This window comes from Chaetodon auriga, chromosome 8 (assembly GCF_051107435.1).
Source record: "Chaetodon auriga isolate fChaAug3 chromosome 8, fChaAug3.hap1, whole genome shotgun sequence".
Taxonomy (NCBI): Eukaryota; Metazoa; Chordata; class Actinopteri; order Chaetodontiformes; family Chaetodontidae; genus Chaetodon; species Chaetodon auriga.
Genome location: NC_135081.1, coordinates 26,873,522 through 26,900,000, shown reverse-complemented (window position 1 = coordinate 26,900,000; position 26,479 = coordinate 26,873,522). Strand labels below are relative to the sequence as shown.

Sequence of the window (26,479 nt, the reverse complement as noted above, 5' to 3'; positions counted from 1 at the left end):
TTTAACATTTGCTAACATCCACTGCGTCCATGCAAATATCTTGTAACATTACATATTTTTTTTTTCTGTGTTATATATTTTGAACTGTGCAATAGTACAAAACTGTATGTTATCATCCATATTTTACTCTGTGCAATTCCAAACATTTCCATTGGCAATATTGTTTTGTGTACAGAATGTACATATATTTAGTTTTATTGTCTATCTTGTTCTTTTTCTGAGACTCTTTCTATCCTGTTCTGTCATTGCTGTCTGTAACATCTTCATGTCTCCAGCGTGGGGTCAGTAAAGTTCTGCCTCATATTATCTTCAATGCATCAGTGCAAAGAGCAGAATTGGGGTTGGGTTTTTTTTTTGTGTGTGTGTGTGTGTGTGTGTGTGTGTGTGTGTGTGTGTGTGTGTGGCACAGTGTTGGGCTGTCCTCAGGTTATAGCACTTGACAGCTCAGGTTAAACTGAGTGCTGACTGTTTGGAGGAGGTGAAAGGTCGAGAGGGGTGGAGATGGGGATCGATCCCGCACAGGGAGACGGGGACGGGGCATGTGTGTGCTTGTGTGTGTGTGCTTGTGTGTGTGTGCTTGTGCGTGTGTGTGTGTGTGTCTACCTTTTCTTTGCCATGTGCAAATAATATAAAAAGCAAAACACAGAGAGAAAAACAAATCTGGAGGGTAAATTTGCTCAGAGATTCCTGGTCTACTCCTGCTTCACCTGTGTGTGACCATCGCCGCGGTGTTAAACGCTGACCTTTGACCTCTGCAGGTCAGGGCCGGGTCGGATCGCTGTTAAGCTTCTGATCTTAAACACAACCTGATCTTCACTCAGAGAGATAAAATGTCCAACGCGCAGAGTTTTATGTTCAAAACTTCAACATTCAACACGAGCTTTAGCTTCTTCACAGGATGAGGATGAGGAAGAAGATGAGGATGAAGATGAGGATGAGGGTTTGGCAGCTCACACAAAAGGTGAAAACCCGTTTGATCGGAAATGAATTGACAGTAATTTCTTAGATATGATTTAACTGCACCATCATGTCAGAACTGAATGTTGAAGCTGATCAGAAAATTAAAATATTGTTTTTTCTAAAGGGAAAAATTTCAAATGATATTAAACTTTATCACCTTTTTGCTTCTGGACACCGACTTTGTGGAAGACGCGGATGTGTGAAAGTTAGTCTTGTGTGCAGGAGTGTGTATGTGTGTGATGAAGGAGAGGAAGAGCGCTACAGGCCGATACAGAAAGCAGGAAAGGATGGGAAGTGAGAAGAGAGAAGGAAAGAGGGGACGTGGAGGAGAAGGAAAGACGGAAACAGAGGGAAGGAGACGGGAATGAGGGAGGGAAGAAACGAAAGACATCGTGGGACAGCATGACAAATGAAAGAGAGGAACTGGAGAAAGGAAAAGAGGAGAAGAGGAGAAGGGAGAGGGAGTGAGAGTAGGAAAGAGAGGGAGAACAAAGGAGGCAGTGTGCGGTGAACAGGGGATTGAGTCGCCATCTGAGACGAATAAAAACTGGAATAACAATAAAAGTCAGAAGGCGCTACCTCCCCTCCTCTTCCTCCCCTCTCCTCCCCTCTCCTCCTCCTCCTCCTCCTCCTCACACAGCCCCCCACCCCAACACCGAACACCACGTGCACACACCACTTATATTGTCCTTTGTTTTCTGTGACAAATCCCTTCAAAAAGGTTCGGAAATAAACTCGAGTCGACGTTCACACTTTTGCTCAACACACACAAACATCACACAGAGACAAGTGTGGACACAGGCGGAGAATCAGAGACACGTGGGACGACTACGGGACGCACACGCACGTGCACGTGCACACGCACACACACAGCAGCTGTAGCAGATGGACAAAAGCATGCACTGTACCAACAGAGCTGAACGCTGTAAGGCTCAGTGTTCCTCGTATGATGTGCTCGTACCGGTGGAAGTGTGTGTTCGGACAGAAAAGGAGGCGGTGAGGGAGACACAGAGTGAGACAGATAAAGTCCTGATGAGACACAGACAGGGGAGGTGTCACAGCAGCGCTCTTGTTATTAGTGTTGCTACAGTACTGTTTCTCTAAATTGCTGCCACGTTTTTCCCATAACACCCGGCGCTTTGTCACAGCTACTAGTCTGCTCCTTTTCTTTGGTATTGTTTATATTATTCCAAAAAAAACATAAGAGGTTGAAATGAGTCATCTCATGACATCAGCATCGAAGAAAGCTTAAAGGAGAAACGGGAGCGAGAGAGGAGCTACGGCCTTGTACTGTATACGAATACCCCAAAAAATACTCCAAGACTGACATCCAGATGTTAGAAGCTTCTGTTTCTACAGAGGTTTAATGCATTCTAGACGTCACTGTAGACAATGTCCCTGATGAAAAGGAGATTTATTAATGTAGCTCGATCTGTTTTATACTTTATTGAATAAAACTATTTTTTCTCTGCCTTTTCTTAAACTCTGAAAACTTTAGTTCTGTAGGATCAGCAACACTTTGCTGCTTTGTTTTGTGTTTTGCTTGAACAAATCAGTAGCAGTGACACATCCGTCCGTCTCACTGGACGCAGTTTTTCAAGTTTTTCTGAACCTGCACATAAAGACGACGCTCCCGTTATTCTTAATCTCACCTACAAAGCTCTGATGGCCTCGATTCTTTTGAGACGGCCGTCAAAGACACCGACTGAACCTGAAACGCCAAGATGGATTCCAGAGGGTCTGGAACGAAGCTGCGCATTTGCACCTCAGCAGTGAAACATTAAAATGAATGAAACATTTCCTGGTAATGGAAGTCATTTTCTTGCTGTTTTGTATTTTTCCTGCTGTGATTTATATCTGCGTACACACTGTGCTTACATGCAGCGTATACCAGGCACTATTCCATCTACAGTTCAGCCACTTCCCCTGCAATCCATAAAGCGGGGTGCGATTTTCTGGACAAAAGCACAAAGTAAACTGACTGTGTGACTGGGATCCAGCTCCTCGGAGCCAAGTCCCAGCATTCAGTACAACTCACAGAGCCTCCATTAATTTATTTTATCCTAATTTTCCAGGACTGTAACGGATGTGAAACACTTGCTTCGGGGCCAGATCTGACTAGAAAGGGTCAGCCGCGGTGGTCCGGCTGCTTCAGAGCTGTGCCAGGCCATTCCAGGCCAAAGCAGGCCAGTTTGGGGTCATTTAGGTAGGATAGTAGGAAAAGGGGGAGAATGAAAAAAAAAAAAAGACAGAAAGTGTGTGTGTGTGTGTGTGTGTGTGTGTGTGTGTGTGTGTTCGGTGCCTCTCATGTTTCGCAGTATAGAGCTGTTGATTGACTAGTGGAAGCCAGCGCCAGATTTCTGTGTGCAGGAAGACAAAAGAGCGTGACGTAAACACACACACACACACACACACACAAGCACGCACACACACACGCACACAAATATACACACACGCTTAAAACAGTACACTGGGGTGACACGTGCATGTGTTTATGTTTAAGTGTCCATGGAAATGTATGAGAAAGTATTTATATGACTTGGGTGTGTGTGTCTGTACCAGTCTGTGTGTGTGTGTGTGTGCGTGTGTGTGTGTGTTAATAGAGAGGCTTCTGAATTTGACCCGTTTGACCACTGCCTAAACTCATGTAAACAAAGCATCTCTTCAGCGGCGTGAACGTGACGCCGCAGTGACTCACAGCTTCTCATCGTCCAGAAACAGCCAAACGCTGAACGCTGCTGCCAAGGAGAAAAACCAATTGGACGAGCCCAGAAAGTTATTTTTAACCTTTTTGGGAATCTTCTTCAATGAGTTTTGATTCATTTTGAGTCATGCATTCAGTCCACGCACTTGTGGCGTATGCTGCTGTAGCCACATGCTAATAACATACTGATCAACCTTAACAGTGTCTACAAGCTAAGATGGAACAAAGAACGCCTCATGGACTTCAAAGACAGCTTCAGCCTGAACTTCACACACAGTGAAATGCCAAGCGGTGGAAACCATCTGACTTAGGCTGATGGAGGTCACTTGGTTTCACTGTGAGACGGTTTTGGACACATGGGCTGTAAAGATCCTTCTTTGTCATGTGAAAAGTCCAAATTGGCTTCTCTGGAATATTAATGAGGAAATGAAAATAACACATTTGGCAAAAACGCATGAGAAATGTATGCGAGACATAAAACCCTGAACATATGGACATATGGACGCGGACATATTAAAGCAGGGAAAGAATACATACAAAACATGTGTACGGTGTAATATGCCAGAATATGAAATGCAAGTCATATAAAAATGTGACCATTATTAATGGAGGAAGCTGACAGGAGAATTTACAGGAAATATACTGCGTGTTGTGCAAAAAGCGCATCGTGTTTGAATTAGCAGTTGCAGAGGTCACGTACAGTATATGTACAGATAAGAATGCACTGTGGTAAAAGGCATTACATTTCAGCGCAGACGCGCCGTGAATCATGGGAAAGCAGTGGTCAGTTTGATTCAGGGCTCACAATAAATGGGTGGTGTTCCAACCGCCTGAGAATGCTGCTCACATCTTGAAATCATAAATTCACCATCCATACTGGTCCTTCTGAAAAAGCGTTGTGACTACTCCTCTCTGATGGATGATGGTTTCGGCGAATGTCGAGAGCGGTTCTGGAGGAAAAAGTGACATTTTTCTGGTGTTGATCCAGCTTCTGTGCCTCAGCACACGCTTCAAAAAACGCCTGCCGACACCATCCGAGCTCCGTCAGCCTGACCTGCGGCCTATCGCCTGATGCTGAGTAACCTCGAGTGGGATTTACACACCTCGGAGTGATAACGATGGCAATTACGGGACGATTTCAGTATTTTGCTTGTACTAAATCGTAACCCACAAGGTCCAGCAGTAACATCCCATCAGTGTTCAGAGAAATCTGAATTCATTCTACTGATGGCGCATTGAATAAAAAAAGTAATTAAACAAAACAAGTCCAGTCACAGCTCCTCCATAACGCAGCAGCACCCTCAAAGAGCACACGGCAGCGTGAAAAGACAGAGGCGTCCCCTCGATGTGCATGTCGTGCTCAGATCTCATTTACACCACGCAGGTGAAACGCTCGCTGGTGAAGACTGATGCTGATTTCAGCCGTCCCTTCATTCACAGAGCTGCCTGTGACCTGCTGCATGCCAGCCGTCAGCTGTTTCACGAGGGCCTGAGTGCTACTTTGTGGACAGCTCCAGAGTTTGACGGCAGCTTTCATCCATCAAGTCTGGGAGTTTGAAAGCGCCCTCACTTCAGTTTGTTTTGCTGGGAAGAACAAAAGCATCTGAAATCTGGTGGACTTCAATTCCAATAATAACTACGCCAAAAATACGACCGAATGCAACGGATTCTGGGTAAAACGGAGACAAAATGTCAACATCTGGCAGCTCGGAAAGCCGAGAATAACAAAAGCACAACAGCGAATGCCTGGGCTGATGCTCATGCTCAGCTTACCGTGTTCTCAAGTGAAAACCACAGACGAAAGAGACGAGAACGAGGACTATCTGTCTTCAGAAAAGACAGACAAACTCATCAGTCACTTGACTTTTCTTTCCAAGTCTGCTTATAGTTTGACAGCTTCAAGCAAAATCAAACACAAATGAAAGTTTTCCACTCGTGCTTGAGAGAGACCGCAGAAAACAAACTGTAGGTGTGATCTAACACGGCCAGCGTTGGACTCCATATGTCAAGTAACAGGCAGAGCGAGGCAGCGGCACTGCTCGGGTTAGAGGTTTAACTGCTCTCCTGGTACCATACGCAGCCTGTGATAAAAGCCTCCTCCAACTGGTTTGAATTACACACTGTAAATTTACGCTTGCACGTCAACATGCACACGTAAGGTGGAGAGAGTCGAACACAGGAAGCAGAGGATGTTCAGACTTGTGTAACAGCTCAAAGCGAACGGCAAGCGGCGTGTAACAGGACGGGCGGTGTTCCTTTAATGAACCGACGGCAGATATCGGTGTTTGGGGTCGGGAGGTCGTGTGTACGCAGCGTCTGGGTGATTCAGATCAAAGTTAGCGCCTCCTGGTCGAGGTGACCGCGTCTCCACAGCAGCCACATGACAGAACGCACCGCGTAAAGGCTGATAAGGGCTGAGCAAACACACACCGACACACACCTCTCACTCACTCAGTCACTCCCTGTGTGGAGGAGGACGTGATGAAGGAGGGGAGAGGAGCTGACAAACTGTGTGTGCTGCATGTGTGTGTGTGCGTCTGAGAGAGTGAGTGACAGAGAAAGGCTGGGAGAGAGCAGAAGTGATTGACGACAGATGATCTTACAGAAAACCAGCTGCACAGAGCAAAGCAAGGCTTTCCTTGAAAGGCATCACAGTGCTGTGTTACTTTAAAGACTTAACGAATAAATAACTTTTAGGCCGGGAAAAGTTCAACAGCAGCATCTCTTTCCAGAGCAACAGGGACACACTGACTCAGATATCTCAAAGCCTGGAAAAATACCAGAGATATCACTAAAAGTAAGTGAGAAGTATGTGTTTTTAATTGGAGCGATCGAAGCTTTGATCACTGGACGTGGTCTAATTTATGTTCCCAATGTAGCCAAACTGAAAGTGATGGATCACTCACTGAAGCACACAGTTCTGACGGAAGGAGGACGGGGAGAAATAAATCCAACTACACACACACAAAGAAAAGCTGCTATGGACTGACCCATGGGCTCCAGGACAAACTGGTCCTGAGTGACGGACAGAGGAGGCTGAATGCCGACGGTCAGCTTAGAGGACTGGACAACACAACTGGCCTTCACCTTCACCTGCAGAGAGGAAGACAGGTTATGAAAAGTGAGACAGGGAGGGCAAAACAAGACAAAAGCAAAGAGGAGAGGACATGGACGAGGTGAGACGAGGAGACGAGGAAAGGAACCAGTGAGAAGAGATGAGTGGTTGGACAGCAGGGAGGTGATGGATGGACGTGTCCACAGCTCACCTGTACGGTTACTGAAGGGACGGGCAGACCGTTGATGTCCTGCATCAGAGCTTGCTGTGGACGGAGACAAAGGGAGCGATGAGTGTGTGTGTGTGTGTGTGTGTGTGTGTGTGTGTGTCTGTCTGTCTGTGAGCTTATGCTTGTAAAAACGTGCACGTGTCTCCTGTGTTTACCGATTGGCTGTCCATGCTGGAGGACACGGAGGCTGTGACGATCAGGTCCTCCTCAGTGTCGGTTTTAGGCAGGATGTCTAAAGTCATCAAACGGTTCAGACAGAGAAGATCAATAAATGACAGTTTTCATGATCGTTTATTAGTTTGTCAGTTAAACGGCAGAAATATCACATATTAGCTCAATACAGAGACTCAGCTGGACTTTGAAACATGAGACACCAGTCTGGGTTCGGGTAACCTGTGACGGTTATTCGTCATGACTTTGGTTCATTCATTAATTGGAAGAATGTAAATTAAGCAAACATTAAATGATCTGACTCTTTTATGACCTTGTGTCCTCTGCTCTGTTAGTCTAGCAGCGTCTCCTACCCTGAGTCCTCGTGGCCTCTCTGATGAACCTCTGCAGCTTCTTCATCTCTGCATCCACCTGCTCATAGTCGGCCTCCCTGGCGTCCACCTTGGGCGTGGAGAAGAAGGAGGGGTCCGTACCCAGGTAGGAGCACAGGAGGTGACCGTCAGAGCTGAGACTGACCACGACTCCTTTTAGCTCCCTGTGGAGAGGAGAGGAGTTTTTCTTTGAGGGGAACAGAACGCAAAGCTCAGGTTTGGTTTGTGATGCAGGACGAAGGAGAGCACCAGGAAATGCTGAGCGATGCAACAACGTAGGTTAACTCTGTGTGTGTTAACTGGTTGCAGATGTGTCGTAGTTCCAGTCCAGTGGGGCGGTAAAACACACACACACACACACACTCAGACACACACACACACCAGGGGTTCAGGTCGAGAGCAGCGGCTGGCTCCACACCTGCACAGGAGGGTGTCTGAGGGGGCATAAAACCTTCACTTTAACTGCTGCGGAAACACTCACACACCAAGTCACACACAGTCGCACACACAGTGACACACACACACACACACACACACACACAGGCACACACACACACACACACAGGCACACACATGCTCGCACACAAACAAACAGGCACATTTACATTGTCATTCCGGTGTCTTTGCCACGTCAGCGTCTCTGTTAGCCAGATCACAAACATGGCCGCAGTCCGTCCTGCTCACACTAACAAGAATGAATCGTATTTAGAAACTATGAAAACCTGAACAAAACATTTACCGTCTTCACAGACTCAAACTCACCCGCTCACCCATACAGATCAACGCTCTCAGATGATTTCAGTGTAATTTTAGGGCAACTTTAGCTGCTATTACCACAAGTACAGAGGAGACAAAGCTGTGACCGTCAAAGAAAAGACTCCTCACTGACACGATTAAACTATGAGAGGAGTAAATATTAAAGCCTGGAGCCAACATCTGGATAGACCTGCAGAGGTGGTCTGAGCAATCGGCCCGAAAAGAGCCCGAATAAAACATTTAAGGCCCATCCGAAAGCTTTGGCTGCTCGGCCCACCGTCACAGCCGACGGTCAGCTGTCTGGAGGGCTGGAGAGAGAATTATCACCACCTTGTACAGACGTTTGCTGGAGGTTTGGGAGATGTGCTGATACACGTGTCCTGACTAACGGGATGGGAGCAGAGTGCGAGCTGTGGAGTGTGAGGAAAACGCCGCCTCTCTGTTCAGCCGTGCTCGTTAATTCCTGGCCATCGTGCTGCTGCCTGCGTTAGCGCTCTTCCTTTTTGATTGAGTAGAATACTTTCGGTTCCTTTCAGATCTTTCTTTAAACATCACGTTCTGCGTGCCAGGTTCTGATTTTCCACGGGTCTGTTTCAGAAAGGGTCCAAATTTGGACTTGGACTTGGTGTGGACAGCCAAAGGGAGGCTGGTCGTCCAATCCGGGGTTGGCAGAATTAGGCAATAAAATTCAATACTGCCTCCCAAAAAACAAAGCAGAGACTCCTGGTGCGCTGCTGTAAATCTCAACATTCACAGTGAGCTGCTGGAGTGTTTGTGTGTGTTTGTTTTGTGTGCACCGGTGTGTGCGTGTCCCTCTGTGCACCGTCGACACACCGAACAAGACGATGGCTATCGAGCGCTTTAAAACAACACAGCCTCAAACTAAACCAAACAGCGACCCAGACACACACTATCTCCTGCATCTAACACACACACACGTACACGCGTGTGTGCACGCGCGCACACACACACACACACACACACACACACACACACACACACACACACACACACACACACACACACACACACACACACACACACACACACCGCATCGTTTGTCAGCTATGTTTGTGTTTTGCGTTGTTGCTGTATCAAATAGCGGTTTGATTGGAGTTGTTTGGAAAAAAGATAAATGATTGGCTGCAGCTGGCCCCTCCCTGCTCTGCTCCGATTGGACAGCTGGAAAACATTGTCGGGTCATTTCCTGTCGAAAAGTCACACACTGGATTTCACAAGCTGATAACACAAAAACACACCTGTGCTGTGGAAATGCACACACGCTGAGTCTGAGTGTGTCTGAGTGTGTGACGAACGAATTAAACATCACTGTGACGTAAACACAAAACACAAACCTGCCCACGGGAGTCTGTGTGATTATGTGTGTGAAGAAACAACATGGAGTTTGTCTCCAAGAGACTTTTGACCACTTTAAAATACTCACTTTGTAACTGAGATGTTGTTCTTCTAAAAGTTTTGGGAGAAGTTTAAAGCACGTTTTCCCTGTTAGCAGATAAACTTTGTGTTTCCCAGCACAGACACACAGGAGTCACCTGGGAATTCAACAATAACACCAGTTTTGTTCCCTTGTTCTACTGGACAGAATGCATAGCCTGGTAATATTAGCCGCTCCTTCCTGGAGGCTGCAGTAACGAGTCCTTTCTGAATCCACAGGAAGCTGTTGTGTTTCACTGCGGCTCGACCGTCAGCTCTGAATCTACCTCAGAGGACACTGTGACATCAGGTGTTGTGTTTTGCTGGAGGCGGCACTCACGGGAAGCTGGCGACGCGGACGGCCACGGGCGCAAACGGGAGCTGGGCCGCCCACTTCAGAGTCACGTCCTGGTAGACCAGCAGCATGTTGGTGTGGTTACCGAGCAAAAGGTTGGTCGTGCCGTCCGTCACTAAACGAGATGAGACAAAAAAAAAAGGAATTTTCACATCAGCTGTTTATGTTCGCTGTGATGATTCACGTTCAGTTAATGTTCTTCAGCAGTGACTCAGCTCACATTACCAAACCCACAGGAGGACAGCGGAAGAGACACGACAGAAGAAAAGTTCAAAGTTCAATAAGTTTCACCTCATTGCAGAACAAACAGGACTGAGCAGCTCCAATAATTCTTCTGAATGTTAAACTCTCCCAAAGTCAGACATTTGGTAGATCACCACTGAATTAATGATGGAACTGGGGTGCGAACACAGAGCTCTGCCTGAGACAATACACAGCTTTTCCCCTTCTTTTCTTGCTTTCACTCAGATTTGTACGTTAGTGTGAACATGCATGTGTAGCTGCTGCACTTATGGATTAATGATATGATTATTGGCAGGTTTGGGAAAGCTTTTCCTGTGAGTATGGTCTGTATTGGGGAAAAGCACGGCTGAGGCATTGGTATAACTGTCCACTGAAAGAGAATTATTCATATCTATAAAACATATAAAATAACAAATGATCATAAAACAACCAGATGAGGTTTAAAATCAGCCGTCTACCTTCAGAACGAGTCAGAATAAATCCACCCAGAGAGCACAGACCTAACAAACCCTGCGGTGGGTGGCACTGCCCTTTAAGATGAGTGCAACTTGATCTCTCCTGTAAAGAAAAATCATCTCTTTACGTCTCACATCTGGTTTGCATATAGAATTCACATCTTTCATTTGAAGACAGAGTCGGTTTTTCATACACACTTTCTCTTGTGACTCGTGGCTAGAAACACTGAATATAAATACCAGCGTTTCACTACTTATGTTTCACACACACAAATGTCCAGTCCGTCCCACCAGTGGTGCAGTTACCACCTACAGAGATCTGAGGTGACGGCCACACGCAAAACAAACACGCCTCCGTCGCACAGTCCAACACACCAGCTATAATACGGCGGCGGCGGTCAGCAGGGCGGTACGGTGCAGGGGTCAAAATGACAGAGTGTGTGTTGGTGCCACATCAAAGCAAACACACACCTTCCACTGTATCTCAGCATCAGCGTTATAATTAAAATCTAATTACAAAGGTCCAATCTGCGTTGTGCCGTCACGTTCAAGCCGTTGCTGTCCTTTCCTGTTTCAATCTGCAGCTCTTCTCTCCACATTCCCTCCTTTTCTTCATCCTCTCATCTCCTCCCAACTCCTTCACTCCTCTGTTCCTTTCAATTTTACCTTCTACCACTACTTTCTCTCTGGTTATCTTTTTCATGCTTTTTCTAACCCTCTCATTTGCCTTTTCCCCCTCCCTCTCATTCTTCTTTCTCCTTCCCAACGTGCCCGTTATGACTCCTTGAAGGAGAAAATTGATGTAAGACACACAGCAGAAGGTGCCTCTCTGCTACATGCTGTCCAATGAAGGCCAGACTGCCTAAAAACAATGTTTGAAAAGGAGGCAGCAGAGCAGGAGCTTTGATTTCAGTGCTCAGGAAATGTTAACTGGCTCACGAGTGATTTCTACTGCTGTGTATTCTCAGTTTTTAATTGTCATGCTCATCATCCAGTGAGCCATCGTGCCCTAATCTGAATCAATCCGTCACCTATTTGTCTTGTTTCTCATATATTTTTTACCATCTGATTGTGGACTGAAGGCAGGAGCTGAACTAGTTTCTGACGAGCAGTCAGTCCAGTAAAGTTATTTGGGAAAGAAGCAGACAGACGGAGGGAGGTAGACGGGGAGAGAGGGAGGGCAGCGGTCCAGCAGAGGCAGCTGTGAGGCTGAAGGCCAGAAGGAAAGCGTTAGGAAACACCCAGGAGATCGCTGGTGTCTGTCCTCCTCTGCACCACACTCGGGTTCTGTGGAGATCCACTGAAGAGGCCCTCCTGAGCGTTGTGTGGCAGCTGACAGTCACAGTGTCGCTGAAGGCCGGCCTGTTAACAATAACCCAGCAGCGAGCGGGACACAGAGCGCTGCAGCGGTCCCGACGCTGCCGTCTTCCAGCCGTGTGGGAATCTCTCTGCGGTTTTCATTGTTGACGGGAATCACGACCCAATAAAGGCTACTTTTGTTGCAGTGGCACATCATGCACTGAATTTATAGCTTATTTCCAAGAGTAATTTGAATAATCTAAATAACGTCTGGAACAGATAGTGAGGGGCACTTTGAAAGCTGAGATATTTTAATTGTAAAATTGAAAACAGATATGAGTGGAGAGCTCTTGGCCGGTCTCGCAGTCCCTCCATCAGCTCTCCCTCCTGGGTCCTTCCTCCACTCCGTTTTTTTGCTTTGCTTCACATCCTTTTTTATTTTCTCTTTCCATCTGTCAGCTCTCCAGTGGATTTCAGATCAAGTGTAATGCTCTCACAAAAATGGTTCTGTGGTAAATTGTTGCGTAAACTGAACCAGACAGAAACATTTTTGTTGCTTATAAAAAGGTTGTTTATTGCTCCATGCTCGAAAGGTTACGCGCTGAACTTTCATTCTAGCGTATGTACGCTCCGTTCTGGAGCTCCAGCTGTATCTGGGTGATTAGCTTCGCTCGCGGTGATAAGAATCGGTTCTGCCACTTTCCTCTTTTGCTTCCATATGCAAAAACAAACAACTTTAAAGCTTTTGTCCCAGTTCGGAGGGTAACTGGAGCCGACAGAGACAAAGAGAATGACGAGTCTGGAGCTGTGCAGTTTCACCATATACAGTCTGGAGTACTGCCTACGACTTCAATATCCTGCATATCCGTTATGACAAAATTAATTACCTTTATCATCCAAAGCCGTCTTTTTGTGAAGGTGGCCTGATGGATAAACTACCCGGTTTGAGATCTCAAACAAATCTAACCCTGTCTAAGCTACAAAGGACGAGGGTTATTCCAGCTCTGTCCCTCCTGCAGTTTGGACATGAAGTCTGCCACATTTTGGGTAAATAATCTATATCATGTATCTGCAAAATGAAACTTTTCATGAAATTATTAAAGAGTCTTAAGATTTATGACGGTGAGTTTTAATCTGCCAGTTTCTTTGAAAAATCACCCAAAATGGACACACACACACACACACACACACACACACACACACACACACACACAGTATTCACTGGAGCAATGATGCAGTATATCATATGTACTATCTATCAATCTGTATGTCTGTATTTATTAAGTGATCCATCCATCTGGCACCATATGTTTATACACTACAACGTGTTCAGTAATCTGTTCAGTTTTTGTTTTAATGCATGCAGCAGAGCTACTCCAGTTATTCCATCGCGTTCTGCCAAAACCGGCTTCCTGCAGAGCGAGTCACGTGGCGTCGGGCCACTGCGCAGAACACTTTGTTTTTGTGCATTTTCTTCACTTATTTTCAGCAGTCTGGTTGCGGCAGGTGCACTGATGCACGGCGAGCTTCGTGTTGCTTGGTCGAACACCTCAGAGCTTTACCTGTGCTCAGCTCTCTGCATGACAACATCCTGCATCCAAAACCTTCAAGAACAGAAAGAGCTGAACATGCCCTGTGACCTTTGACCTCTGGCTCTGTGGATAGTGAAGCAAACACCTGAACTACGTGTTTCTACCAGCGAATCACACAGATACAAACAGGTTTTATTTTATTCCTCTTAAAAACTTGTTAACACATGTTTCACATCCTGTTCCATTTCTCTCTGTCCTAGAGGTTTCGCATCACTCTTTATAATCTATTCTTGCACATTAAGAGTTAAGAGCCCAGTAGATCTGCTTCTACAACTCAGCCAATGAGCATTAAGTCCTTAACTGGATCAGGTGTGCAGGAACTGACCTGAACAAAAGCTTGATGGCTAGAAGAACATGAGGACTGCAAAGGTGATATATCCCTTTATAGTCAGCTACCAAAGCCCCGCGCTGTAGACCCAGTGTGGACGTTTACCTGAGGCGTAGGGCAGGAAGCAGCTGGGGTTGAACTCCAGCTTCTTCATGAAGCGGATCTGGCCATTGTCACGGAGACAGTACAGGTTCCTCTCACCCAGAACGAAGATGGAGGAGGAGGAGTGGGAGAAGGAGGGCACAGAGAGGTCCAGGGCCTGTTCTCCCAGGACAAATGTCCAGTCAGGCTGCAGGAGAACACACACACATTTCCACTCAAAACTGCATTCACGACCATCAGCAGACTCGTCCCGTGCACACATCGGTCGGTTTAAAGTGTCTCTCTGGCGGCTGGTGCGTTCAGGACTCACCGTCAGCCTCTTGCCTCCAGTCTTGAGGGGCAGGTCAGGGTCCTGTCGACTCTCTGCCTCTGTAGCCACGGCCAGAGTCTCATACCTGGAGACAGAGGGACACAGACAGCTGCTTACACAAACACACCAGTGTCTGAGGACCACATTCAGCCTCCTGCGTAGTGTCAGAGCACCCACTGTTTCATGTACGAGACACGTCAGCGTCACCTCCACATGCACTCAAATCAACGATCTGAACCTTCATCTCTGCTGTGATTAAAACATTAAGTCAACGACTCAAATTTAAAGGTCACATTTTCCATAAAAGCCAAGGCAACCCTCTGCATTTCACTTCTTCATTTTGTTTTTTAGGACTGACCACATTTATCAACATTAGAACCTTTTGTACATTTACTTGACGTGTAACTTCAGCTATAACTTCAGCTGACCTTTAAGACTGAAAACACGCCATTAGTTACTCCTATTTTGACTCAGTAGTCCAGTGTGGGCTGCTGGCAGAGCTGGAGATGAAATGCCTTGCTCAAGGGCGCTTTGTGCGGTGCAGCGAGCGTTTCTCATTTAGGTTTCCCCATCAGATGTTCCACAGTCAGTCTGAGAACTTAAATTAGTGACTCTCTGGTTACAAATGCTGCTTCTTTTACCACTAACCCGAGACCACAAGAACACCAGCTCTTTCCCTGAGAGAAATTCCATCAGTCAGGCCAGGGCAGAGATCCTCGTGCACATCAATTATTAACATTTAAATAAAGTCGAACACCATATAACATGTTCACTATTAACAAAGTCCACAGCTAGCGTCTTATATTCTCCTTCTCTTTTACAGCTTCTGTCAGGTCAGTCAACAAGCTGCTGACCTGCTATTCCCCGGAACTACGGTCTATCAGTTTTAATCAGTGAGCTGTTGGCAACTGGCTGAGGATAAAGTGGTCAGACTGATCTGTGGTCAGTTGATTTTGGCGTCTTCAGCATCAGGAGTTTTCCAGTAAGAAGCTGGCAGTCGAAGCGGCTTGGCAGGACTCGATCCTTCTCCTCAAACACCTGGACGGACAGAGAGCTCCAAACCCGACCCAGCCCGGCTCTGAACAGCAGCCCAAACGCTACATAACTGCTGATTTATCCACTCACAGTTTTCTCACTCAGTGTTACATACTTGGACCACAGACCTGCTGTTAATCAAGGCTGGCAGGTCTGAAATCTACCTTAAATCATAAGGGCCACAATCCAATATGGCTGCCTCATTATGGGCATCGACTGCGATGCATACCAGCCATCTTTACATCAGGAGACAACAATTACTCCTCTGGGATTTTGTGTTTGGAGGTTTTTCTCAGAAGCAACACAAAACTGTACTGTTACTTTCACTGACGTCTGCTAAATAAACTCCACAACGACAACAGATTTATTTGCAGGCAGAAAGTGAAGCTTGTTTTCCGTTATGTGGACAAAATGTGGTTTGGTCCACCACAGAATACGAATATTGAGACTTTCAATGTCCACAGAGGAAGAATCCAAAAGACCTTTGTGATCATCTGACTTAGACTCTCGTTCCACCAGCAGGTTGACATTTTTGGCCTACAGTGAAATGTCTGGACATCTATTGGATGGACGTTAACTTCTCCCTCAGGGTGAATTGTAATCATTTTGTCCATCAGGTCAAAATAATCATTTGTCCAATACCGGTTGACCAAAAACTTGTAAAACATTCCCATCAGCCTCAGCTGTACTTTGCGTTTAGTGCTGCAAAGCAAACGTTAGCATGCTAACATTAAATTAAGATGGTGGATGTGGAAATTAAGCATGTTAGCGTTGTCATTAGAAGCGTGTTAGCATCTGATGTCTGGCTGTGGACGCTGTGTCTTGTTTTCTATCCTTATTTCTTAATGCTAACTCAAAATCTGAAATTCTTAATTCCATCCCTTTGTTTATTTTCTATCTATCGATTTTTTGTATAGAGGAAGAAATTGTCTCTGCCCATCGCATTGCTCCAACATCTCAGTTTTATAAGATTAATCTGATAACCATATGTGACCTTAAAAGTGATGCTAATGCCTCGTAGCGCTGTGTATAAAACAGTAAATGAAGTGTTGTAAACTTTGATTTTTTCTCAGCACGGCTCATGATTTACAGCTTTGAACTCATCCGTACAGTAGCCAGAGCTTCTATGAGAAACGGCGAGCAGGCTAACGAGCTGCTTTATGGATGACTGCCAGCAAAGAAACCTTTTCATCACACCGTGACCATTTCCTGGGGCAGAAAATGGACTAAAAAATATATTAAATATGTCAGTGGCTTGAAGCTTTTAAAGCAACACTGGATGGATCGACAGGCCGACTCCTGCATGAGCGAATGGATTAAATTCAGCCGAATAATACTAAAACAACACCATAAAATAACTGCATTATTCACTTTATTTTGATAATTCTATTGCACCCTTCACTTAGATGTCTTATTAACGATGGGGTGTGAGCAGCATGAATTAATTAAAACTCTACATGAACGTGTGTGTGTGGCTGTGCGTTCACTTCCATCCACCAGTCGATTTGAGTATTATGAAAAGGGGTAGAAATCATACAAAGCACCGTGTGTATGAGAGAAAAATTGAAAAACCACAAAAATCTGATTATTCCCCCGCATGCCTAACATATGAGGAAGGAGAACAAGTTGCGCACACACACCACTGGCACTGGGGAATTTTTTTTTTTGACATTTAAAAGTGTTTGCGGTGAACATAGTGTGCTCTCTCACACACGTGGGCAAGGTTTGTGTAGGGCCTGGCTCTGCGTGTGCAGGAGTGTGTGTGCGTGTGCGTGTGTGTGAGTGTGAGTGTGTGTGTCTCGTTGGTATCAGTCATCATGCAGAGTGTAGGACACTGAGTTTGAGGAAACACTGTTCTCATTTATATGAAAGAGGATCTCTTTGAAAAACTCCACAAACAAACACACTCATTTACCTTCAACATATACATCGTACACACACACACACACACACACACACACACACACACACACACACACGGCGTGCACACAACTTATAACTTATACAAACACACACTACATGCATATGCTCTCTCGGTGTCATGGATAAACACAAACTAAAATCTAAAGCAAAGCTGACGCCAACACACACACGCGCGCACACACGCACACACACATCAAGCTCTCATTCATCAGGGCAGGAGACGGTCCAACAGGCTAAATAAACTGAGCCCGGCAGAACAGTTTGACCAGTCATCTGATATTAAATGTATAACAGCCAGCGAAGCCCTGACCCCGTCATCTGATACGGAATATATATAACAGTAAAGCCGCAAAACATAAGCGCCCGGCTGTATATTCTCCCCTCCAGATCCCTCTGAAGATGTGAGTGTGCATGGTTGGACACCACAGGCTGGAAGTGAGAATGTACCGACCCTTTGAGAGCGTTGTAAGACATATCTGAAGGAGAGTCTAGAGATAATCTGAGGCACAGAAAGACTTCACACCATCCGAATCCAACGTAAACAGAACATTTAACGACTGAATGAATAATCAGAAATGTGTCCATTAAGTCTAAAAGAGACCTCACAGTAACTCAGAGCCACGTTAAGCTTCCTCTTCCAGCGCTCATCATTATTGATTTAAGATACTGACAACTTCTAATTGTAATAATCTAATCTAACGGGCCATCAACCCATCAGTTCCACGTCGATTTATAATGTGTTTGAACAGCAGATCCCGGCTTTCGTTCAGACACAAAAAGTGATCTTCGGGGCTCGGTGTCTTGCTCAAGCCCAAGTAGACAAGAGGAGCCAAGGACCGAACAACCAACCCTACGACCTGATCAACCACCTGAGATAGATTCAAAATTCAGTCCATAAAAAATAGAAATCATTTCATGAAACTGAGAGTCAGTGTCTCCACTCTCTTGATAGAGGTGGTGGTGGTGTTGGGGGGGGGGGGGGGGGGGGTGCATCCAGATAACAAACAGCTGGGAGGGAAAACGACACACACACAAGCTGAACACCCACACAGATTTCTGAAAGCTCTCCACGATGCCTCAGCCGGAGGGAAATGGGAAGCGTGCGTGCGCCTACATTAAAGTGAGGTACTTTCCAACCAAACTGTGTGTGCGTGTGTGTGTGTGTTTCGGTCCATCCAGGCGAGTTCTGCAGTGAGAGCAGATGCCTTTAAGACGGTGAAGCACTGCTCAGCGCTAACCATGGACAGCTGACGGCGAAGACGATGGATGACACCAGGTAACCTCAGATAACTTCACAGCTGCTGCAGCCAACAGACTAACACTGGCAAAGTGGTGGACACTTCAGCTATAATTCAGCAAAAGTAAGTCATTTTGGAATAAAATGTTAGTGTTTTCCTGCATTTTAAACAAACACATCAACCTCTCCTCAATTAATGCAGTTCACTTACTATGTATCCCATAATTTAAAGACCTTGGTGGAGTGAGCGTGACAGGTTTTTGGTGTTACTGAAAGAACATGAGGGAGGTTTATTAAACAGCCTACTTGTAGCTCTCCAGCTGGCGTGCAGAGGAAACGGTGAGGAAGCTGTCTGTTCTGGGGTTGTAGACCAGCGGGCCGGGCAGCAGGAACCCAGGGAGGAACCTGCCGAAGGAGTAGCTGTCCTGCTCGAAGAACATCAGCATCCCGTCCATGGACTGAATACACAGGGAGTGGTGACCTGACGGGGGGGGGGCATGAAGAAGAAACCTCAGTCAGTCTTATCCCATAAAGAATCACTGGGAAGCACTCACACACTGTTGGTATTTCTGAACATATTATGGACGATGTGGGATTTCCATCTTGGAGGGATGAAGTGGTTTGTTACTGGAACATCCAATTTGTTTTAAAGCAAAAGGCATCAAAGCACGTTTGTCAGCTGGAGCACATAACTGCATTTTTAAGAGATGCAGGCAACAACTGACTGACCAGCCAGCAATTAAAAAACCATCTTAAACTGCAGCTCGAAAAGTTAGAGTCTGGGTTGGTCTTTGATATAATCATCCAACAATCACGTTGACTTCAGACAGGCAGGCGGGGCCTCACCTGTGGCCTTCGAGGACAGACTGTCTGACAGTCTGCTCTGTTATCACCATCATTTACATCTAATTTTATAGCTTTTATTATTTGGAACAGGTCTGTTCACTTTGGCCTTCAGACTGCATGTCCGACCACTCGCTCTTATTTTAAGCATACTGAGACCTTTGGCAGCGAAGAACACGTAATCTGGCCAAAATGTCAGTGTTTCTGGAGCTACATGCTCCGTTTAATAACAGCTCCGACTTCAGACTCTTTAAATATAAGCTCCAACGATCCTGAACGACGTTCATGGCTTCTGTTTCATTTCAGCCGTGATGTCGTGTTGCGCTGCGAGGTGTGTTTCTCCCTCTGGCTGAATCTGATATCTCCATTAACACCTCCACACACACACACACACACACCTGGCTCTGGGTATGAGCGCGTACAAGAGTGTGTGTTTGTTAGGAAAGGCCTGATTTAGGACCTAACACACACACAAACACTCAGCAACACACACAGCCATAAAGCAGTGGGGCTGTGTGACCAGAGAACTATAATTAGGCCTCAACGCGCTATTAAAACTCACACTGCCATCAACTAGAGGTCAGGGAGACAGCCACCTACAGCGCAACACACACTCTGCATCTATCACCAAGGATTTAGACAGAAAAGCCGCACACTCCTACACACCTATTCTGTGTAAACACGTGTGTGTGTGTGTGTGTGAGTGATGAGCGGAGTTCAGGGTGGCCGTTAACAAGCTGAAGGACAAGGTCTCTCACACCGCAGACACGCCCTGAAGTGTGCATAACACAATGTTTGGTAATGAACTGACAGCATGTGTTGCAGCAGAGTGTGTGTGTCTGCATATGGGTTGATTTGCATTCAGGCATGAGTGTGCGTGTGTGTGTGTATACGTTTTGTGTACTGCACCAGGTACTTTTGTTAAAACCTATTCGAAACGCATTATCATCAGATTTTTGAATATTCTGAATAAACATGCTTTATCTTGTCAGGAATCCAAAATCAGCAGGATGCCTGAGGAGCGGACCCTCCTCCCAGACAGACACTTCGCCGATTCGTCGGGTGTCTGGTGCTCGTTTCCCGCCCTGAACAGCAGCACCGGGGTCAAAACAACACGCGCTCAGACAGGCTGACACGGCGCTGTATCATCAATAATCAGAAAAGTGCTACGCACTGAAAATGAGGGCCAGGCTGTGCCATAATAGCAACCGTGCACGTGTAAGTTCACACGCCCACGCCCAGGTATAACGTGTCAAAGAGCTCTGTATGAGCGCGCCGCAGCTCAGACACAGCGCAGGAAACGGGCCTGTATTAGTGTCATTAATAAGACATGTTGAACAAGCACACGGAGCAGCCAACAAAGCACAGAGGCTGGCCGCAAGCTGCAGTGGGCAGAGCCTCGCCTCCCTGTGACGGAGTGTATGTGTGTGTGTGTGTGAGACAGAGAGAGTGTGTCGGTACGTGTGAATGTGTGTGTCCAAGCAGCGAGTGTGTGCGCCAATTCGTTTTGTGCACAAGTGTATGTTCATGTGTCTGTGTGTGATTATGTACGTATATCTGTATGCATCTGACCAAAGTTTGAAAAGGCGAGTCCGTGCAGAATGAGAGTGTGTGTGTGTGTGTGTGTGTGTGTGTGTGTGGCCTGAATGTGACCCAAACCAAAAGGCAGCCCAGCTATTAGAGCAGTATTAGTACAGAGCTGCTATTACAGCGCCTACAGCACTGCTAAATAGCTGCTATTATAGACTGACCTACACACACACACACACACACACACACACACACACACACACACACACACACACACACACTTGTCTGGTCTGGCCTGTGTGTATGTGTGTGTGTGTGTGTGTGTGTTTCTCTGTGGATGTATATATATATTTCTGTATTTGTTTGTACATGAACGTGCGCTTTTGCATGTGTCTGCGAATCATTATGAGTGTGTGTGCATGTGCTCCACCAGCCAATCAACCGTGAGATGCGCTCATTTTGGTGTAAACTGTGTGAAACAGACAAGAACGCTCGCACGGCGACTCAAACACTCGTTATCCCGAACAACCTCGACAAGGACGAGACAAATGAAGCAGCCTCTCCTGCATCTATGATGTCAGATAAAGTGTGTATGAACTGACTCAAAGAAGACCATCATCATCATCATCATCATCATCATCACAAGCATGCCTCGCCAAACAGAAGCAGTCATCACACAGGTCAGCAGTGTGTTACATGAGGGATGTTATAAAAGTATATAAAGCCCTTCATAGGAAAAAGGTGGTTTAGTTCCTGATTTCAGCTGTTTTATATTTCTCTTTTTTCTGCAATTATGACTTAATTTCTACTTTGTCAGTTATTTATCTTGTTAGCATGATGCTGCTTTTTGGTCTGGTCAACTACAATAAAAAGGACAGTCTCTCCATGTCCAAGGGAGTGAGCTGAAATATCAAATGTAAGTTAAGAAAACACTGTAAGCATCTGAAATGTTGGGATTTTTGTTCTGTTCTGTGCCTTGAGGTAGACACTGAACCGCTACCAGAGGTTGCTCTGTAGCTGAACCCTGACCTCCCCCTGAGAGGTGGGTAGAAAGGGAATTTCCTCTCGACTGGTGATACGGATCCCATTCATTCAGCTTAGTAACTGCAATTCCATGGCTTGCACTGCCATCTAGTGGTGCCAACAGGGAAGAGCAGGAGGAGAGAGCTGAGAGGAGACAAACATGTTTGTCCAGAGATGAGAACATATCGTGGGTTTAAGTGTGCGGGTTTATGGGCGAATGTGCAAGGTGTTTAAGCAAATGTGTAAGTGTGTATGCATGTGTGTGTCTGCGTGTGTGTGTCTCCGTGTGTCAGCAACTAGGAATGCATATGTGTGGTGTGTTGGAGTGTTTGCGTGAGAGCTCGTGTGGCATCTCCACAACCTGCTGCACAGTGTGGCGTTACCAGAAAACAGCACGTGGAAACACACAGGTTCACGGTGTGTGTGTGTGCGTGTGTGTGTGTGTGTGTGTGTGTGTGTGTGTTCTCAGCACGTGCACTCAGCTCAGGCCAAGGTATTGGTTTTAATGAGCCCGCGCTGTTCTTTCTATCAATCAAACACACACACACACACACACACACACACACACACTCTGTAAACATGGAGTGAATGAAGGGTCCGTCATGCCAGGCCACAGAGTCTGGCAATTTCTCTCCTCACACACACACACACACACACACACACACACACACCTTGACAATACAGCCTTTATTTGGAAATGCCATTTTCTCTGCTTTAAAGGGGGTTCCCCGTGTGTGTGCGTCTGTGTTTTTCTTGGATGCTGACTACTCAAGGGCTTTCCCCTACTTGGTTTTTCCAAAAGCTCAGTCGACTGGAGAGAGAGCTGCTGTGTGACCTCTCTCTCTCTCTCTCTTTCCATCCTTCGCTCCTCTTAGAGACTTTTATAGTTTTATGTATTTGTCCAGTGCTGCCAGTTACCACTTTTGCCAAGACACATGCACAGATGTTCACTCACACACACACACGAATGTCTGTACTTGTATACTTGTGAGGACTCTCACTGACATAACGCCCTCCCTGGTCCCTAACCTTAACCTTAAGCATTACAACTAAATGCCAAACACAAGCATTTAGCCTAAACCAAACCTGAAGCTAACTCTCTAACCCTAAAACCAAGCCTTAAACCTCAAACAGGGCTTTGAAGTGAGGACCAGCCAAACTGTGCTCTGCAAAAATATCATCCCTCCCAGAAACTACAACTCAGATTTGTTCTTACAAAGATAGACGTACAAGCACATGCATGTGCTCAATTGAAAAGGGTACAAAAGACAATATGTTCAATGTTCAATTTAAGGTACACAGTCAACATTCAAACAAGTTGGGACAGAGGGGCAACAAAAAACTGGGAAAGTTGTGCAACACTCACAAAACACCTTCCACAGACAAGCAGGTTCAGTGGTGACAGGTGATATTATTGGGTATGAAAGGGGCAAAAAGAAAAAAAAGCTCTTTCTTCTCAGCTGCAACATGCAGCCAAATAAAGCACTTAAAATGTCCATCATACCTGTAACCCCTCCAAAGGTGCCATAGGTCATGTTGCAGGCTGTTCTCTGCAGATTGTGTTCATAAACCAGCTTCAGCTGGTACTGGTCCCCGTGCTCCACGTTCCCAGCAGTGCCTGCACACACACGGATCACACAGAACGAGTCTATAACACTAAACACGACTGATTAAAAACAATTGTTCAAAGTGGGAGGAGACGGGAAGAACAGTTTGTGTGCACGAGTGTTACCTGAAACAGAGTAGACTGACAACTTCCTGGGGTGAAGAACGGCAAGATGAAGAAGCTCTGAACACCTGTGAAGAGAACAACACATGACAGTCATCACACAGCCTCACTCAGAATCATCACGGACAGCAGCACAGCAGCGTCCCAGCGGACATCAGTGAACATGCTGTTTGGTACAAACCGCAGCAAAAAAAAAAGAAAAAAAAAATCAGCATTTTTATATTTTTGTTTGGTGAAAATGAAATGCAAAAATTCCCATTCCCACTAAAATCATTTCGCAATATCTGTCAAAATAATGCGAATCTTTTTTTGCACATTGTTCAGCCGTGCTCAGCAGGGCAGATGCTTCCTGCCGCTGTGGTTGAACCCATGTTCTCAAGGGTGGTATCCATTCATATTTTAACTTCCAAAATAATTACTGTAACAGCTGGTGGGTTTTTTTAAACACTGGTCAGGGCTGAGGTGTAGCTGATGGTCTCAGTGATGCTGATCCTAGATTTTCACTTATTTTCTTTACCACAAACCCACAAAGAAGGAATCTGTCAACTTTTTGGACCCAGAACAAATGCTGTCTTACAAATTTTGAACCGCTGTTGTAATGTTTGTTGAGAGAAGAACAACAAGGGAGGAGAAAACTGGATCCCACAAGTTTTCTTTCTTGCTTGGAAAACCACTCAAGTCAGTGCTGAAACAAAACCTTTCACCATCTGCCCACCTCGGTCTGCCCTGACAATATTTACAACGTGCTTCTCTGTCGAGGCCGGCTTCCAAAATGCCCACCAGTCTCTGAAGAATGCTGGGCCAAAAACCGCAGGTAACTAAACACGACGTCTTCCAAACGGACTGATTTAGCCGGGCACTGCTTCCAGCATGATGATGTGGGAAGCCTTCGAGGCAAACCACCAGTGCTGTTCCCAGAAACCTCGCTTTCTGGAAGGTTCCTGTGCACCCACAGCGAGGCGATGGGAGGCAGAGCGTTCAGATCAATGGCTGACGCAAGGCTGCCAGGGTTAGGAGTTCAATGCCGTGAGCAGTTGAATAGATAGGAGGGGGCGTTTATACCATGTTTACATTATAATTCAGACTGGTTTGAAGAACTGAGTGCACACTTTGTCACCACAGCAAACAACAGCAGTGCACACAGTCTTTGCACACATAATCATTAAAAGGTAATGGAAACTAAAAACTGTACATGGCTAACAGGGTTGGTAGTTCCACTCTCCAGGCAGTGAACCGTGCTTGGCCTGGACACACCTGTTGGGTTGAATGTGCTGAAGCTGTTGTGTTCTGGTGCTTTGGAGCTCATCTGGTTCAAACATACAGTTTAATGCTGTTCACTGAGGAATGCGAAAACATTTCATGTGAACCTTTAATTCTCTTTTTGCCTACAAGCTACAACAAGGCACAAACACTGTGAAGGTCAGTACTTCCACTCTTCTGACAGTGACCTGCGCTTTGAATGATGCTTTACGGCTCACGTCGGTTAAAGACGTTACAAAAATGAGTTTTACAAAAAGTCACGAGGTTCTTCGCGTTCCTGTTTAGCCAAGTATAAAGTGGTTAAACTGTCCACTCCCTAATATACGACCACTACCCTGTTATCCCACATCATTCCTTTCCCCCAGCCATCCTGCCTCTTTCTCCACATCCAAATAGTTTTGGCTGTTATGGGTCACTTAATCATCTCCGCTCCAAAACAAATCTTTTTTTTACTGGGGGGATTTGCACATATCACTTGACCTTGACTCTGAGCGGGTCAGCTCTGAAGATCCAATTATGCAGCAGCAATAACAACACAAGGAAGGGCTCTGGGGTTCCAACAGCTATGCTAGCAACTCAGCGGTTAGCCTGACACTATAAGTACAACTATGTTTGTGCCGCTGGGTGGCTGATAGATGGCGGTAAATCATGACCACGGAGAGAAAGTCCTGACGGGGTGGTTTTTGGTTAGCATGCATCACATGGGAGAAAAAAAGACATGTTAATGTAGTGGTAAGTAAGAGCAGGGACGGTTCCTCTATGAATGAAAAAGCAGTGTGATGAGTTATGAACGGGCGTTTCTGCCTTGCAGTTTAAAGTGAGGCTATATTACAAGCTATACTGTGAATGCTTATAATTCACAGAAGGTCACGACACGGAGTTAAAGAAAGATCTGTGACTTGTTCCCAGGCAGCGTTCGTAACACAAACAGAGATATGACTGGGTGGCCAGACTGCACAGAGTAGCTGTCCTGTAATCTACAGTCCAATGGTTAAACTCCAACAGCAGGCCAAAATATCCATCAACACCTCTGTGTCCTCCCCAGCAGCGACCTCTGACCTGCTCACCAACAACAAGCCAGTTTAACATGTTTTTGATTACTAATTTACCAAGCAGGATCATAAAAAACTTGTCAGTTTTTGTTGCTTTTCTCTGTTTTCTATCTTATTAAAATATTAAGGACAAAACAAGCAATTTGAAGAGTAGGCACCAGGAATGTGTGATTGGCATTTGTTCTTTATTTTCTGACTTTTGTACTTTAAATGATTAATCAATTAAGTGAAAATGAACTGGAAAAAGTTAAATGTATTATTGCATCCCTCAAATGGTACAAGCTTTACATTTACTTTGCTGTCTTTGTGCCTTTCGTTCTTTAGAAGAGCAGAATCTGCTATTTGTCCTGAGACAATAAGGTGGAGCTCTGCATTCGTGAGACAGTGATTTAAGATTGCTTTCTATCCAGGGACATTCGGCTAATGCCAATTTGACCTACAAAACAGTAACACAGGTGAAGGCCTCGCACACAGGAAGGCAGC

The 26,479-nt window shown here is 45.7% G+C and overlaps 1 protein-coding gene across 2 annotated transcripts in view; it reads right to left on the bottom strand.

The window, feature by feature from the left end:
* Positions 1–26,479, bottom strand: part of bbs9 (Bardet-Biedl syndrome 9) — a 126,101-nt gene that overhangs the window by 96,873 nt on the left and 2,749 nt on the right. For both annotated transcript variants that reach the window (XM_076737114.1, XM_076737115.1), the window contains exons 4-13: positions 23,688–23,752; positions 23,460–23,573; positions 18,866–19,040; positions 14,365–14,449; positions 14,058–14,241; positions 10,021–10,150; positions 7,473–7,654; positions 7,104–7,180; positions 6,931–6,984; positions 6,655–6,757 (exon numbers count right to left, since the gene is read on the bottom strand). In XM_076737114.1, coding sequence (XP_076593229.1) covers positions 6,655–6,757; positions 6,931–6,984; positions 7,104–7,180; positions 7,473–7,654; positions 10,021–10,150; positions 14,058–14,241; positions 14,365–14,449; positions 18,866–19,040; positions 23,460–23,573; positions 23,688–23,752 — 1,169 coding nt within the window. The remainder of the gene's footprint in view (positions 1–6,654; positions 6,758–6,930; positions 6,985–7,103; positions 7,181–7,472; positions 7,655–10,020; positions 10,151–14,057; positions 14,242–14,364; positions 14,450–18,865; positions 19,041–23,459; positions 23,574–23,687; positions 23,753–26,479) is intronic.